Source organism: Ochotona curzoniae, unplaced genomic scaffold (genome assembly GCF_017591425.1).
Source record: "Ochotona curzoniae isolate NIBS_2020 unplaced genomic scaffold, NIBS_Ocur_1.0 scaffold_3890, whole genome shotgun sequence".
In the NCBI taxonomy this organism is placed as follows: domain Eukaryota; kingdom Metazoa; phylum Chordata; class Mammalia; order Lagomorpha; family Ochotonidae; genus Ochotona; species Ochotona curzoniae.
The window spans coordinates 6,876,908-6,893,594 of record NW_024467115.1 but is presented as its reverse complement, the minus strand read 5'-3'; the positions used below and the strand labels follow the sequence as shown (position 1 = coordinate 6,893,594).

Below are 16,687 nucleotides of genomic sequence, written 5' to 3'. Positions count from 1 at the left end.
CAAATTGGCAATTTCAGTCCTCACTCTGCCAGAATGTGGAAGCATTAGACACAGAAGGCAACACCCATTCCTTTAAAATACCACCTCAATTTGGATTCTAGATAATATCACTATATTTCAGTTTCTCTTATCTGACAGGCTCACTCCTTTTCAGACTTCCCTCAGGTTCTATCATGTGCCCCAGACTTGTAAACACTTGATATGCTCACACTCAGTCACACTCCTCCTCCTCTTTCTGCCCTCATTGCCCGAGTGACCATCTTGCCTCACGATTTAGAAACCATCCTTACATTATCAATACACAATTTCCCATCTTTTGCTCAGACCTCCCTTCTGAATTGCTAACACTAACTGTCTACAACATGGATTCATGGATGTCTAAACATTTATAACCTAGCATTTCAAGCTTATCATTCTCCCAAATCCTCGTTTTATTATAGAGTAACCCCATTCTGCCTAATTTTGCCTGTGCTCAAAAACCTGCTCATCCCACATCGAATCATCAGCCAATTCTGTCATCTCTGTCTTCATAACAACTTCAACCTTTGAACAGTTTGAGCCTTGCCTACCATCCCGGTCGGAGGGTCGGAGCGATACTCTGTCTCCTTGGGGTTATTGCTGGAGTTTCCTAACTGGTCTCTTTACTTGCTCTTAACCTCTAAACTCCTGGACTGCAGTTCTCCATAAAAACACGTAGGAGTTACTCTGTTGCTTAGTAATGCAGACAGCTTCCCACTGCACTTGAAGGAAATGAAAACTGCAGCTTAAAGGCCCTGGCCAGCCACATTCTTACCACTCTACCTCATTCTCAAGGATCTGCCCGCCATTTCTGGAACATTTTCAACCCTGCTCCTGGCTCTGAAACTCTATATTCACATGGTTCCTCTCTCACTGCCATCTTGAAAGTTTTGTTCAGAAGTCACCTTGTAAAATTGCGAACTGCCCCAAATCATAAACATATCCAGGACACTCTCACCCCACTGTCTATGACCCTTTCCTTGCTTCTCATCCATACCGTCACAGTCTACTAAGATGTTAACTTCTTTCAGTTCCTGTCTCCTCCTTACCGCAACATGCAAATTTCATGAAGTCAGAAGCTTTATATATTTAATTCCTTATATCTTAAGTCAAACCAGTAACTGGTTTGTAATAAGTAGCTAAAAGGTAAGTTCATTAAAATTAGATAAATAACTAAAAAATCAAATAATCAAATGTGTATGAATGTTTAGAATATGGATGTTCTGTGAGTAATTGTTCATATAATGTAAATTCTTTTTTTTTTAATTTTTATAAAATTTTATTTTGACATTCTTTACATAGTTAATTAGGGTAAGAAGGTTCAAGGGCTACATGAAAGTGGATAATACTAGTATGTTTTCCATATTGTTACCTTCATGTTTAAAGGGGGTTATTTAAGGGAGAAGGCCCACCCAATTTCCCACCCTCCCCAAGTCCCGGGTGTAGGGCATGCGCTGAGGTTCTTGCTCAAGTGGTTTTGATATTGCAACAGTTATGAATCACTGTCAATCTAGCCACTCCAAGCAGTATGAGGGCTTTGAAAAATCAACTGATTGACATAGTCCATCATAGCTGAGATGGTTGGTTGACCCGTTCTGTCTTCTCTCTTTTCTTCGTTAGGGTTCTGAGTCCAGCATTTAGATTAGGAAGATCTCCAAAGAAACTTCTTGTATGTGCTAACAAGTACAGGGCCTGGCACCGTCCATCGCTCCAATCAGCTGGTGGTTGCAATTGCTGGGTTGGTTCTGTTTTCACTCCCGACTTCCACTGGAACCAATGGGTGTTGCTGTCCAGCCTAGTTCTGCCCAGCACATACTTAGCCCTCACATAAACCAGCGGGAGCTGCAGCCTAGGTTGGAGCGACCCACAATAACCCCCACCAGGCCCACTCCCTACCCTGGTTTGCCAGTAAGTGTAGCAGTAATCCAGTCTGTCCCACACCCCATTCCACCCCAGCCGCTATCTTAGTTATCTTAGTTTTATGTCCTGTGGAAGTGGTAACCCAAGAGGGATGAGCCCACTATTTCCCTCCCAGGCCTCTCCCACTCCCAGATTCCAGTTGATGCTGCGTCTAAGCCCAAACAACCCTCGCCCACTTTAATTTTTAATTTTTTAATTTTGTTTGCACCAGTAGGAATAATCAGCCCAGCCTGGCTCTTCCCTGATCTGGTCCGCATGAGGCCCACAGGTGTGGTAGCTCTGCCTAGTCTGGTCTGCCCCCATCCCAGCCCATGCTCTCCTGCGGAAGTAGCTGTCCTGCAAAGGAACCCTCCCTTATTCCCCTGCCGGCTCTGCCCACTTCCTTTCTTGTTCTCAGGCTGGTAGGGCGCTGCGGTCCCTTCTGGTACAGGCAACCTCACCTCGGCATTCCATAATGTGCACTAGTCTTTGTTGCGACCAACCCTAGGTCGACCCACACTGGTGCCTGGATTTGCCAGTGGATAATGTGGACAGATTCAGCCTGGTCTGCCAAGTGTATGCCAGTGGGTAGCTTTCCATGGCCTTTTCTGCATATAATGTAAATTCTTAAAATTTTATATGCCCAACAGCTCAGGGGGTGGGGTGTGGCAGGGCCTAGGTCTGGCGGCCCAGGGCACCAACGGTGCCTTGCAAAGGCCACGGGCTGCCCACCAGCGGGGTGGTCCGCTTGTCGGGGTTAGGAGGCCTGGAGGATAGCATAGCCAGGGCATGTAGGGATCTAGGGGCTCAAGTCCAGGATTGGTGGTCTAAACGCAGAGTGCATGTGTTGGAAGTGGGCCACATCAGTGGAATAGATGGGAGCAGTTAACAGCATGCTCAAATGCACATGGAGGATGTGGCAGCCCACTGGGGTGGGCAGAGAATATCTGGAAACACAGCAGAAAAAAAGAGAACAGAACAAATTGGACAACTCCCCTAGCCAAGCATTGACAGCAAATATCTGAGCGAATGGAAACTGTAAGGTGGACTATGTCAGCCAATGGAAGGATTTCCTCATCCCCAGATAGACAAGATCAACCGCATCTCAGAACTACTGAAACCATTTAAGCAGGACCGTCAGAACAGGCTCTCCACTGAGGACCCAAGGTTGATATCAGGTGGCCATTCCCCATCCCCAAGTACTGGAATGGTTGGGAGGCGGAGTGCAGCTTCTCCATTTGTCTGCCTCCTACCCCAAGATACAGGAGGAAGAAAAAAAAATTGAAAACAATAATCTCGCACATTTTCCCTTAACCCTTGATCCTTCCCACCCTTATCAACTATGTAAAAAAATATAATTAATTTTTTTAAAGATTGAAAAGAAACAAGTGAATGCCAATAAACTAAACAATTTTATTTATTGTGACCTTACCACAACACAAATATATTTAAATTTTTGTTTTGTTTTGTTATGTTTTGATGGGGCCAGGCACAATGGCTCAATTGGCTAATCCTCCACTTCCAAGTGCCAGTATTCCACCTGGGCTCCGTTTTGTATCCTGGCTGCTCCACTTCTAATCCAGCACCTTGTTGTAGCCTGGGAAAGCAGTGGAGGATGGTCCAAGTCCTTGGGACCCTGCACCCATGTGGCAGATCCAGAAGAGGCTTCTGGCTCCTGGCACCTGGCTTTGGATTGGCTCATCTCTGGCCATTGTGATCATTAGGAGAGCAAACCAACAGATGAAAGATCTTTCTCTTGTCTTGTTTCTCTGTAAATCTGCCTTTTCAATGAAAATAAATAAGTCTTTAAAATTTTTTTGCAAGGCATAGAGTTATAGAGAGACTAAAAGATAGGGAAAGAACTTCCATCTGCTAGGTCACTCACCAAACAGCCTCAACAGCAAAGACAGGGCCAGGCCAAGCCAGGAGTCAGGAGCTTCCTTCAGATCTGTCATGTGCGTACAGGGGCAAAGCCACCCAGGCTGCCCTCCACTGCTTTCCAAGGTACATCAGCCACAAGCTGGATCAGAAGTTGGCTAAGACACTAACACATGGCGTCATTCGTATGAGATGTCAGCATGACAGGCAATGGCTTAACCCAATATACCACAACGCTGGATCTGATTATATTTTATATTAAGCAAAGGCAGTAAATATTTTGAAAGAAGCAGGATATTAATATTCCATTTTCAAACCACTGGAACATACTCTAAGAAGTGTACTCAGAGATAAGTAATGCACAGATTTATTATTATGGATTAAGCATATTAGGGGGACTAATAATGTGTTTAATAAAATGTCAACTGTTATCCAAAAAATTGACATAATAAAAATTTCCTGTGGATGAAATGGAGGAAATCCACAGGTAATCTTGGTACTTTAAAAAAAGACTTTATATGCCACAATATAAATCTAGGAAAAAAAACACTGCCATAAGATTATAAGATGGTACTTACAGGGCATTTAATATGTATAGACCACATCATGGCCTTGGCTTACAGGTACCCAGTAAATAGTTGATAAATGGCACACACAAACACACACAAAATGAATAAGCTAATTGTTTTTAAAAAAAGAAATGACCACTCATGTATTTCTCATCACAAACTCTTAGAAAAAGCAAAGTTCAAGTTCTAGTGAACTCCTTGATACATTCCTCACGTCAGGAGTCAGATAAAGCCTTCAAGGACAAAAACAGAGCTCTACTCTGGGAGAAAAAAAAATCACACTCGAAGGTATCAGTTGACGCCTCAGGTCAGTAGAGCTTGTAATGTAATTTGAGATCCTGAAGGCAGTGGAGCACCTTCTCTTGACAGCTGGCAGGAAACAGAAATACTCCTGCAGCAGGAGGCCCGGGTCCTGCTGGCCCAGGGATCTGCATTTGACAGCGGATTCCTCCGTAGAAATCAAATGCCAATTAAAACCTGATTTTGAACAGTGAAGGAACAAAGATAAATTATTAAAGAGAAACAAATTAAAGAGAAAAGGAAAAGAGTGGCTTGAGTCAGTAAGGTATAAAAGCATATAGTATTACTATATAGCACAAATACATGCATAAGCACACACACGTATATACATTTTGTTCATTAAAGTGTAAGCTTACCTAAGTCTTAATCCTCACTTTTAAATTTATCATGTTACTTCAAAATGGATTTCAGTCTCGTTCATCACATTTTCAGAGCTACCAAAGTCACACCTGGCATCACAGGTTCTCTAGTTCACCTTTGTGAAGACAACTGTGTTCAAACCCCACACTGAATGCAATGATTTCTAAAAATAATCAGGTTGCATCAAAGCTTGATAGAAAAAAAAGCTGCACTTTTACCCGTGAAGACTGGACGACTCCAAACTCAATAATGGAAAATGTAAGCTTCTGACTGGGGGTCACTGCTTTGGGGGGGTGACTGCAGCAGACAGTCATTCTGGGACATTACCATAGAGCAGCTGTTTTGTTCGCAATCTGCAGAAGAAATGTGTTGCTTGTCTCTATTAATACCCATTGGGCAGGTGCATGCATTCCAAGTCATATGCATCTGCCAACCCCTAGCACTTTTGAGCAGAGTGGTGAAAGCCACAACAGCTGTTTTAGCAAGCACTTCAGCAACCTCAGTTCTCTCTTTCTCTGCAGTACTAAATAGTAATACTTTATTTTTACAACACTTTTTTCCTGCCTAAGCCAAAATCATAAAGGAAAGATATGTGGAAGATTTTTGGAAATGAGCCTTACACCAATCTATGAAACAAAGAAAACAACGGATAATATTTCTTCCTAGGAAAATGTGAACCAGGCCAAAGCAGCTGAGAAGGTCAATACTTGGGTTTAGGGCACAGCAGGAGAGAGCAGATTTCTCTTACAACAGTATGCTTTAGCCATATTCATACATGCATATGCCGATGGCTAGGGAATGTCTCTAAAACATATGTACCAAGGCAGCAAAAACCAGTGTAAATCCTTCTGTCCTGCTACTGTTGTCAGGCCCTTAAATCAGACGACAGAATTACAGTCCCTCGGCTCAACCTTTCACCATGGCAACAAAAAACTGGATGGTACTTGTAAAGTCACTCCACTAAGAAGCAGTCCCTTCAGGAGAGAGGAGTTTGTGTTGGAAGATTAGGTTATTTTTCTGTTTGTTTGCTTTTAAAGATTTAATCTTACTGAACTGTCAGATACTCAGAGAGGAGAAGAGACAGAGCGGGAAATCTTTCATCTGATGATTCACTCCCCAAGTTACTACAATGGCTGGTGCTGCGCGGATCTGAACCCAGGAACCAGGAACTTCCTCCAGGTCTCTCTCCCACACGATGGCAGAATCCCAAGGCTTTGGACCATCCTTCAATGCTTTCCCAGGCCACAAGCAGGGAGGTGGGGCAGTCAGGATTAGAATCAGTGCCCATTTGGGATCCCAGCGTGTTCAAGGGGAGAACTTCAGCCACTAGTCCATTGTAACGGGCCCTAGGCTATTCTTCTATCATAGTATAGAGCTGTCTGACTCACTGATTCATCTGCTGGGTCTGTCCTAAAACATTTATTACACCTGCTCATTGGCCTTTGCCACACATTGAGCCCTTTGTTATTCATAGAAATAAACTGAACTAAAAATCCATATTCCTGTCTTGAGTTTATATCTTCTTTCAGAGAACTCAGTGTCTTCTTTTGGAAGAATGTTGATTTAACCAGGCAATATTCCAGCTCACATTTAATATGCATTTTTCATGTCTCCATAAAATGCTTATAGGAATTCTGTTCCATTTTCCCAATGTTAAATACTTCACTAAGCACATGGCACAAACTCCAAAAAAATGGTCAAAAAATCATATATATCATTTCAAATATATCATTCTGCTTCAAAAGACCTTCAGAGCCCAAAAATTCAGGCTTGATACATTTGCTTCTGTCACACCTAGATACAACCCGAGCCTATATTTTTGTGCAATTGAAAAAAATCTTTGTATACGCTGAAAGTTTATGTAAGTTCTTTAAATCTGACTTTAATTACAAGTTTAAGCAGCAAATGAATTTTGTTGGCTTTAAGTATTCATCTTTTGTCATATATCAAGAAGCTGAGAGTAGTAGAACTGAGAATACCACTTTTTAGCATGGTTTCTGGGACAATTTTCATAAATCCAATAACTACTAGCTGTACATCTGTTTATATCCAGACCGTGTAATGCATGATCAAGATACAGAAGTAAACAAAGCGTGTGAAAATTACTATCTTTATGGAACGTAATTACTTAAGTACAAGGCAGACTCAGTTGATACTATGGCCAAAATAAAATCCACTTTCGAAAGGGTGTCATTTTCAAATAGAGCCTGAAGAAGGTGGCAGAGAGGTTGCCAGCAACAAAAAAGGAATGATAAACCGGAGAATACTCCAGGCAGAACAAACATCAAGTGTAAGAGGCCTGAGGCAGAACCATGGCTGCACACAAGACTCAGCATCTTGTGATTAACTAATGTATATTTTTTTCGTTATTGAAAGTTTTCTCAAACACTTTGGAAAAATGTCCGGACATCCAAGAATACATGTTGCAGACAAGCTTAAGTTATGATGACACTTCAAAAGAATGCTTCATGGTCATGTATTGCATTTGGACTCAGCTTGTTCTCATCCCGCTCACACAAATTAAAAAGAAACAGGAAATTGCTTTGGGAAAAGGACTCACCTTAAGCAAATCAAACTGCTAGGCACAGGGCCCTAACCTGCAATGAGCAGCTCCCTAGAACTTTTAAACTCACTGGTATTTGTTAGTCAGGATTTAACAGTAAGTGTTGCCTCATACTGCTACTCTGGTTACATCTCATTAACCACTACCTGTATTATTCTGTGTACACCTCTGCTCTCCCAGCCCCAGCGATTTCCTTGGAACAAGGTCCCTACTTTGGGCTGGTTTCAATCCAACCACAGGGTTTGTACACAGACGGCAGCAATGTCTGTTTGATAGGATGTCATAGAAACCGCCACAAGGAACAACAGACAGGCCTCCTGTTTTGAGTATCCGTTTGTTGGATGAAGCATGAAAGAGACATCATTGCTCATAAGCACTTGGATAACTTCAATGAGCTGAGCCAAGTTACTGTTTGTATAACATTCCTTTCTAAGTTTCCCTTTGCTTTTCCAGTTGCACAGGGTACACGCTTCCAATCTAGCCCAAAGCATGGATTAGCCACAAAACACAGAGGCATCGCTGCACATGGGAGCTCTCTGAAATTCCCTTGAGCCAATGTTATTAAACACTACATGTGAAAAGCTCTCCGTGTGAAACTGCGAGAAGGTAAGACATTGTCCAGATAGCCTAGCCGGAAGAACAGACGTAGAAGGAACAACTTCCAGCACGTGCAAGGTTTCTAGAAGCATCCTGAAAGTATATAAGCAGCGTCCCTGAGGATGGGGCAAGGCTACATGGGAGAGCTGGCACCTGAACACACAGGGTTTTGAAAGATGAATAGGCCTAGGACAATCAAAACATGGGCTCAAAGGGCATTCTGGGTTGTGCAAAAACACACACTGGCAGAACATCCCAGATAGAAAACTGCTGGGGGAGAATGTCTTCACACTTAGTGAAGGAAAGCAGGTCTGTTTCTCAAACTTTCCAAGAAAAAAATCCACCAGCTCTCCAAGAAGAGGCCAAGGAAGAAAGTTCCACCACTGCGTGTGTCGTCCAACCTCTTAGCCTCCCTTCAGTTTGTTTTGTACTTTCTGTTCTGTGTCCCTCTTGCAGAAGTAAAAGACCGTGCTGGCTTAAAAACTTCAGGGAAGAAAAGTTATTTCAACTTTGCAGTGGAAAAAAAGAAAACGGAAAGTAAGAAGAGCCAAGAAATATATTTTCAAAATGTACACTTTCCCGGACCCACTATAAGGAACAAAATATAAAAGTCTGATTATTACAGACCTGAAATATTAATCCCAACTCTTTTCCTTAGCCGGCTCTGTCAATATTTATTTTATACCCACTGTCTGGGAGTTTCTGGGATCCCAGGCCAATGAGGCAGTCCAGTGCCCGAGTCCTTCCAGCGTGCCCGGGCTTGCCATCTAGTCCGAGAAGCACGCTGAGGGGCAACTCATGGCTTAGGGTACACTCTCGGCTGCCGAGCAAGGATGCTCAGAGTCGGCTTCAGCTCCACTTATGCACAAGCACAGGCACAGGCACAGGTAGCTGACAGGCATCACGGACTGGGAAGCCACTAACAGTGCCCCTCCACAGCTGTGTAGGGGCGAAAACAGGGGAGCACGAAAGGGTTAGAGGAATTGGGTGACGTTACCTGCGAGCTCAGGTAGACTTTGAGGCACTCCTCGCATACAGCCTTTTTGCAGCAGGGCAGGGGCTTGATGGGCTTTTCTTCCAGGCACACCCGGCACATCAGCACCATGAGGGGCGCATAGGGATCGCCCACCCCGCCCAGGCCCGGGTAGGGTGGGGCTCCCAACAGGCTGGGCACGGAGAGCGGCTCCGGCGCCAGGTAGAACTCCAGTTCGATGCTGCCGCCGTCGGGGGACAAGGGATCCGCCAGCAGGGACAGCCGGGGGCTGGGGAAGGAGGAGACAGGGCTGGGGAGCTTCGGCACGGGCGAAGCCCGAGGTGGGGACGCTGGCGACGAGAGTGGCTCGGCGGCGTGGGCCTCGGGCAGGTCGCTCTCCACACAGTACACGGAGCAGAAGACTTGCCTCTTGGAAGGGGGCGGAGGCCGCTGCCCCAGCACGTCCAGGATCAGTTCTCCGGGGGCTCCCGCTAAGCTGCTGGGCTCCGGCTCCTCGCCGAGGGGCGCTTCCTGCTCATTATCCTCTCCCTCTTTTGGGTCACCAGCTTCCTCCTCCTGCTTCTGCTCCAGCTGCAGTTGCAAAGTCTGGGGGTTGAGAGGCCCCGGGAGCGCCAGTCCCACGGGCCGGCCCAGTGCTTGACTCTTCCTCCAGTCCCAGGCTCCCTGGCGCCTCGCGGGCTCCGGGGAGTTGGTGTCCGCGCAGCCCCAGTCCCTTCCACAGCCGCCGCCACTCGGCTCGGCAGAGGCGGCGTGCGGCCCAGGGGCTCCGGAGCCGTCCCCCCTCAGCCGCGGGGGATCGCGGTGGCCAGCGGCGCCGCCGGCCTGGGCCCGCGCCTCCTGGGGCCCGCCGCCGCCGCCGCTCACGGTGCTCTGCTCTTCGCCCATCGCCGCCGGCGGCCCGCGCCGCCGCTGCCCATCCAGCCGCCGGGACCCCCACCCGGCGCCGGCGGGCAGCGGGGGCAGCGGCTCGGCTCCACTCGCGGCTCCGCTTCTGCTTCCGGGTCCCTCCTCCGGGGCTGGGACGCCCCAGGCTCCCTCCGGGGAGCTCGTGCTCCCGGGCCGCGGTACGTGGGGAGCCCGGCCCGCTCCGCCGCGCCTCCGGTTCCTTCTCCGGCGCGGCCGAGCACAGCCTCGGGGGGCGCCGAGGGTCGCTGGCTTCGGGAACGGGTGCGCCCGCCCCACATGCAGGTCGTGACGGGGCCGCCAGCCCCCGGCGGGGCGGAAGGGTCCTGGGGGGCGGCGGCCGTCAGTCCCGAGCCATCGCCGTTCCCGGCGGCCGGACTGGCGGCCGCAGGGCGGTGGTCCAAGGGTCGAGGGGTCTGCGGCGCGCGCCAGGAGGTGCCCGTGCGCCAGAGAGCCGCCTGAGCCCCTCGGGGAGAGGCCGGAGCGGGCGACCTCCCTCTGCTGGCGTTCCACCTAGAGCCCCGGCAGCCGCCCCTCACCCCACCCCTTTGGCGCACACCTCCCCACACGTACACACGCGCGCAGGCACCGCGCACACCCTCGCGCGCACTCCCGGGTGGGTGTGAGCTCCGAGCCCAGATGCGCTCTGGCGTCCGGAGTTCTCACTCGGCCTCAACAAAAGCTCTTCGAAATGGGCCGGCTTTCCTTTGGGCTGCGCTTCCAGAACTTCCTACAACACGGCGGAATGTTTGGATCTGCAGCTACAGCTCGCCAGCTGCTCGCGCCGTGGCGCTAAAGAAATAGCGCTGGCCAATTTGCAAAGCGTTGTGTACACTCGACTCTGTTTTCCAGAGAGAGAGAGGCAGGAAGGATTAGTGAACCCCGTAAACCATGCAGAAGGCTACTTCTACAACCCTTGCAAGTGCCGATAAATATCTGAAGTTAAGATTTAGTTCTTTTTCTTTCTCAGGAAGTGTTTTTTTTTTTTAATTTCTTTTAATTCTTTTCAAGGAGTGACACACGGTCTAAGGTGGCCTGTGTAATTAAGCAACTGGATTATTGGAGGAAATAATGGAGAGTTTCATTAACATAGCCATATTCTCGCCCCCTCCCAACTGTTTCCAACACAACAATTATATCTGAGCCAGAACTTAATTATGTGTTAATCTTTCTTTATTTTAGAGGAAGTGTTAGTCACCCAGACAGTGATGTGTTTTAGTTCCATAAAGCCAATGAAAACATTTTTGGGAAATCACCCCTGATTCTTTTTATCTTGAGAGGGAATTCGATGTACACATTCGTGGAATGGGAAGGAACTGTGAAGTGTGGAGGATAGTTTGTATCTTGAAGTTGATGTTGTCATTATTGGGTTATTCTAAAATATTGTCCAAGTCAGGTGTAAATACGGTAAAGGTGATTGTGCACCAAAGGCTATCGCCAGTCTGATGTGCCACTGAACCCCAGAGGGTGGCGTTTGATCAGCCTTAATGCCCTGTCTCTTATCTCTGATTAGAGAATGGAAAATTCTTATTTTGAAGTTTAAATGCTATTCAGGGATTTGTTTTTCCGTCTTAGCTAAATGACTTCCTGGTAACTGGTATTTCCAGCTGATCCCCACTGGTGGCTATGCTACTCTTTCCAAAGAGATGGGAAAGTCACCCACTATCTGGAAGCAATAGATAAGACAGCCACCAGGAAAAATGTGGAACACATAAACCCCAGCATCTATAGGAACCAAACCTCTCAAGGTTCTATGATTCGTGAAGCCCCTTCCCACACACATTTGTAACTCTCATTTTCCTTCATTTTGTTCCCTGTTAGATTTCCCTGCATCCTGGAAGTGGCTTTCTCTGACATCAAACCAGCTAGGTGTCATGGCTGGGACCCCTGAAATGACTCATGCTCTGTTATTTGACTGTACATGTTTTCTTTGCTGTAACTTCTCAGTGGGATTCACCTGGCTTTCGTGAAAACACAGCCGTATTTGATTCTCTAGCTGCACTCAACACGTACAGACTCAGACCTGCTTGCATCATTGAACCAGCAGCCCTTGAATTCTGCCAGAGACCAATAGGTCCCTAGCACTCTGGAAGTCAATTTAAAAATGCAGGTTTGAGGCACTTTCTTTACCCTGCTGAAATGCATGAAAATGCAATCATGATTGCGTAGATTAGGTTGTTTTTTGTTTTTGTTTTTGTTTATAAAGATTTCTTCCAAATGTATTTACTGTAGCAAAAATCCCACTCATCTACCATAAGCTTAATATTCTCAAAACTCGGGGCATTTATTCTATGTTGAACCATATTCAGTTATGTACAATATAACCACCATAACTAATGTTTTGCCTCTACCACTCTCAACCCCCAATATGTCCCAATTTGTAATAAGTAGTGCACTCTTTTACAATCCAGACAAGATTGTATCACAAGACTACCAACCTTGATCACTGTGGAATGTTGCTATTTTCTTTTTCTGTTACCACATCTCTTAGCCTGGCCTTTAAACATGACTTCTGTGAAATTGTTTATCCAGACATTAATTAGATACATTTATTAGTTTATTATAACATTATATTACAAAAGTTGTGAATTGTTTTAGTGTTACATGTTATAGTAAAGACTAATTTCTTCACAACTATTACAAGAATAAGTGTTATTTAAATCCCATGGAACAGTTATAAAACAAATATCTGAATCGTTGGTCTACCAAATACTCCATCAATTATCAAAACAAGTTAAACAAATTATTTAATGCATTTCCAAGCCCAGCGCAATGGCTCAGTGGCCAAATAAATCCATCCTGGTCTTGCATGCCAAATCCCATGTGGGCACCAGTTTATGTCCTTGCTGCTCTATCTCCCATCCAGCTCCCTGCTTGTGGCCTGGGAAAGCAGTCGAGGACAGCGCAAAAAGCCTTTGGACCATGCATCCCATGAGAACTCCTGGTACCTGGCTTCAGATTGGCTCAGTTCTGGTGGTTATGGCCACTTGGGGAGTGAGAAGGCAATGGAAGATCTTTCTCTGTGCCTGATTTCTCTGTAAATCTGCCTTTCCAATAAAAATAAATAAATCCTTTAAAAAAGAAAGAAAAATGCATTTCCTGAGCAATATAAATTGAATGAATGTTTCATTAGATATACCTTCGAAATGCTTGTTAGTGGGATGCTGTCTTTCTCTTTCCCATTTTTTTCCCCACTCTGTGCAGGAAAGGAACGTGAAAAGAAAAGGGAACATCAAGTGGAAAAGACAAGAACACAAGTGTTTCTTTTCCGATCTAGGTCACCTAAGGATCAATTACAAATTACAAATTATAAAATGTATCAGTTAAAGTTTAAAATAAAACCATGGAGGGGGGGGCAGCGCCATGGTGCAGTGGTTAAGGTCCTCGCCTTGCAAGCCCGGGATCCCATATGGGCGGGGGTTCTGATCCCGGCAGCCCCGCTTCCCATCCAGCTCCCTGCCTGTGGCCTGGGAAAGCAGTTGAGGACGACCCAAAGCTTTGGGACCCTGCACCTGCGTGGGAGACCCGGAAGAGGCTCCTGGCTTCAGAGGGGCATGGCATCGGCCCGTTGCGCTCACTTGGGGAGTGAATCATCGGACGGAAGATCTTACTCTCTGTCTCTCCTCCTCTCTGTATATCTGACTTTCCAATTAAAAAAAAATAAAATAAATCTTAAAAAAAAAAAACATATAGGACCAGTGCCGTGACCTATCAGCCTAAGCTTCTACTTGTCGTGCTGGCATCCCAGCTGCTCCACAATAATGTGATTTGTTCATATTGTCAAATGCTTGGAAAGAAGAAGAAATGAAGAAAGAGGAAGAAAAGAATAAAATTGCGAAGAAAAAAGAGAAGAATGTTCACTTACTACCCACCTCCCAAAAATAACCACTTAGACCACTTGGTACATTTTATCATAGTTTTTATTTCTGTGTAAATAAAAATATGAGCATGTATAATACTCCTTTTTCTTCTTTTCCACCTCTGTAACTTAGTAATATATCAGAGCACTTCAAGCCATTAATACTCATCTCTTACGCATCGTCATGATTATTAACCATTGATGGTAGTTTACTACACAGATCACAATGTATATAATTAATTCTATTGTGTTGAAAATAGATAATTTATAATTTAAATCTGTATTTAAAAAAATATATTTATTTATTTAGAAGTGAGAGTTAAAGAGATCTTCCATCTGCTGGTTCACTCCTCAAATGGCCAGGAGCCAGCAGCTTCTTCTGTGTCACATGTGAATGAAAGGAGCTAAGCACTTGGGCCATCTGCTGCTGCTTTCTCAGATTCCTTAGTAGGGAGCTGGATTGAAAGAGGAGTAACTGGGTCTCCGACTAGCCACCATCTGAGCTGCTAATACTGCAGCACTGAAAGTTTTACTCCCTAGACCCCAATGTCGATCCAAACTGTTATTTTAACATATAACCTCTGAATATATTCCTAATGTACCACAGGATTAAATACTAAGCTTAAATTTCTGCAGAAACAGGTAAACATATTCTCAAGGCTTTTGGCTTACATAAACTCAGACTCAATATATAATCCCATCCATATTGTGGGTATGAGACAATCCAACTCCTGAATCATCTAAGAAGTTTTTTCTAAGATTAACAAGGCTAGTACAGAACATCACACTTTTTAATTCATAGTCACACTCTTTTAAATAACAAGGGGAAGTCAAATATTAACTGTCCATGTCCCCCTAGACATTGACAATGACCTCTATTCCTGGCCATGACTCTGTCAGCCTCTCCTTCTTCTCTGTTTTGAATTTCCTCTTACCTCTTCCAAAGACACCTGTAAACTAATAAACTTAGTTCAATCACAGTTAATATTTTGGAAATTATGCTGCCAGTTTCCTTTTGCTTTGATCATGGACAAGAAGGAAAATATTTTCGTAAGAGTGAAACAGCTTCATTCCAGTGAGGAGAAATAGGCTTGGTGTTAAATCTGTTACTAACATGCACACTCATGACAGACTAAAGTAAGCATATTCTCCTTTTTTGGGCTGCAATTCAATTCAGCAAACATACTCTGAATGTCTATTAAATCCTGTGCCAAACTCTGGAAAATTTAGCTTGCCAATTTGTTCAAAAAAGAGAATACCCTCTCCACAAATGTTCCTTTTCTATTAACTTTGCCATATCTACAAAAATTTTTGATTGTCCAGAATAAATCTCACCTATATATTGCAGTCCAGACCCTAGCATTCCACATGTGTTTAGATCTCAACAAAGCATTTGGAAGGAAAGAATTAATTAAAGAATGCTCTGTTGGAGTGGTCTAGACCCAGTACAGAACAAAGCATTCAAACTGTATGCCTATGTATCTTGAAAAAAAATTTAGCAAAATTGCAAGTAATATGGATATTTAACATTCTGGTTTTGCTTTTGTGATCGACTTATTTCTATTGTGTTTAAAAGGAAGTGAATGAGTGAGACAGAACAAATTTTTTAAAAATATTCGTTTGTATTGGAAGTCAGATATAAGGGGAGGCAGGCAGAGAGAAAAACCTTCTATCCACTGATTCTTTCCCCAAGAGGCCTCAACGCACAGAGCTTAGCCGATCCAAAGCCAGGAGCTAGGAGCCTCTTCCAGGTCTCCCATATGGGTGCAGGGTTCCAAGTCTTTGGGACAACCTCCACTGCTCTCCTAGGCCACAAGCAGGGAGCTGGATGGGAAGCAGTGCGGCCGGGACATGACCTGGCGCCCATTTGGGATCCCAGCGCATGCAAGGCAAGGACTTTAGCCACTAGGCTACTACGCCAGGCCTGAGAAAGAGTTTTAATTATGCTAATTCACTCCCCAAATTCCCACAGTAGCCCATGGTGGGCCAATCAGAAGCTAGGAATTCATAACTCAGATCAGCTCTCCTACATGGGTGGCAGGGACTCAAGTATTTGAAACGTCACATACCTCCTTCCAGACTGTGCCTTTGCAGGAAGTTGCCATTGGAAGCAGGGCTGGGACTCAAACATAAACACTGTAGGGGATGTGAGCATCACAAAGAGCATTTAAAAAGCTGCACTGAAATGCCCATTGCTTAACCTTCTTGAGAAAATCACAGCATCACCTGCTGCACCCCACAGATGTTGCCACTGTGAAATAGTTTTACCTAATTAGGAACTTACTTTGGTGATACTATGAAAAATAATAGACACAGAGCACCATAAACAAGAAATTTTAGAATTTTAAGTTGGGGCCTGTGTTATGACATAAAGGATTAAGCCACTGCTTGAGACACCGACATGTTATATGGGCGTCAGTTTAAGAACAGGATAAGTTCCCTGCCTTGGAAAGTCTCAGTTGGGCCTGTGCATTCATGTGGGAGTCTTGCATGAAATGTGAAGCTCCTGACATTGGCCTGGCAGAATGCCACTCATTGTGCCATTTAGGGAGTAAACCAGCAAACGAAAACACAAACTTTCTCTCTCTCTCTCTCTCTCTCTCTCTCTCTCTCTCTCTCTCTCTCGTGTGTGAGTGCACACACTCCCAAGCTAATTCTGCCTCTCAAATAGTTAAAAAAAATAATTCTTTTAAAAAAAGAATGTCAATTTAGAAATCTTGGCTGTATGGTAGAAGCAATAGGATAGA

The 16,687-nt window shown here is 45.0% G+C and overlaps 1 protein-coding gene across 1 annotated transcript in view; it reads right to left on the bottom strand.

Annotated features, from left to right (window-relative positions):
* RNF217 (ring finger protein 217) overlaps positions 1 to 10,063 on the bottom strand; it is a 115,449-nt gene extending 105,386 nt beyond the window's left edge. Inside the window, exon 1 of the mRNA XM_040965350.1 lies at positions 9,182 to 10,063. Coding sequence (XP_040821284.1) covers positions 9,182 to 10,063 — 882 coding nt within the window. The remainder of the gene's footprint in view (positions 1 to 9,181) is intronic.
* Positions 10,064 to 16,687: the final 6,624 nt, after the last annotated feature.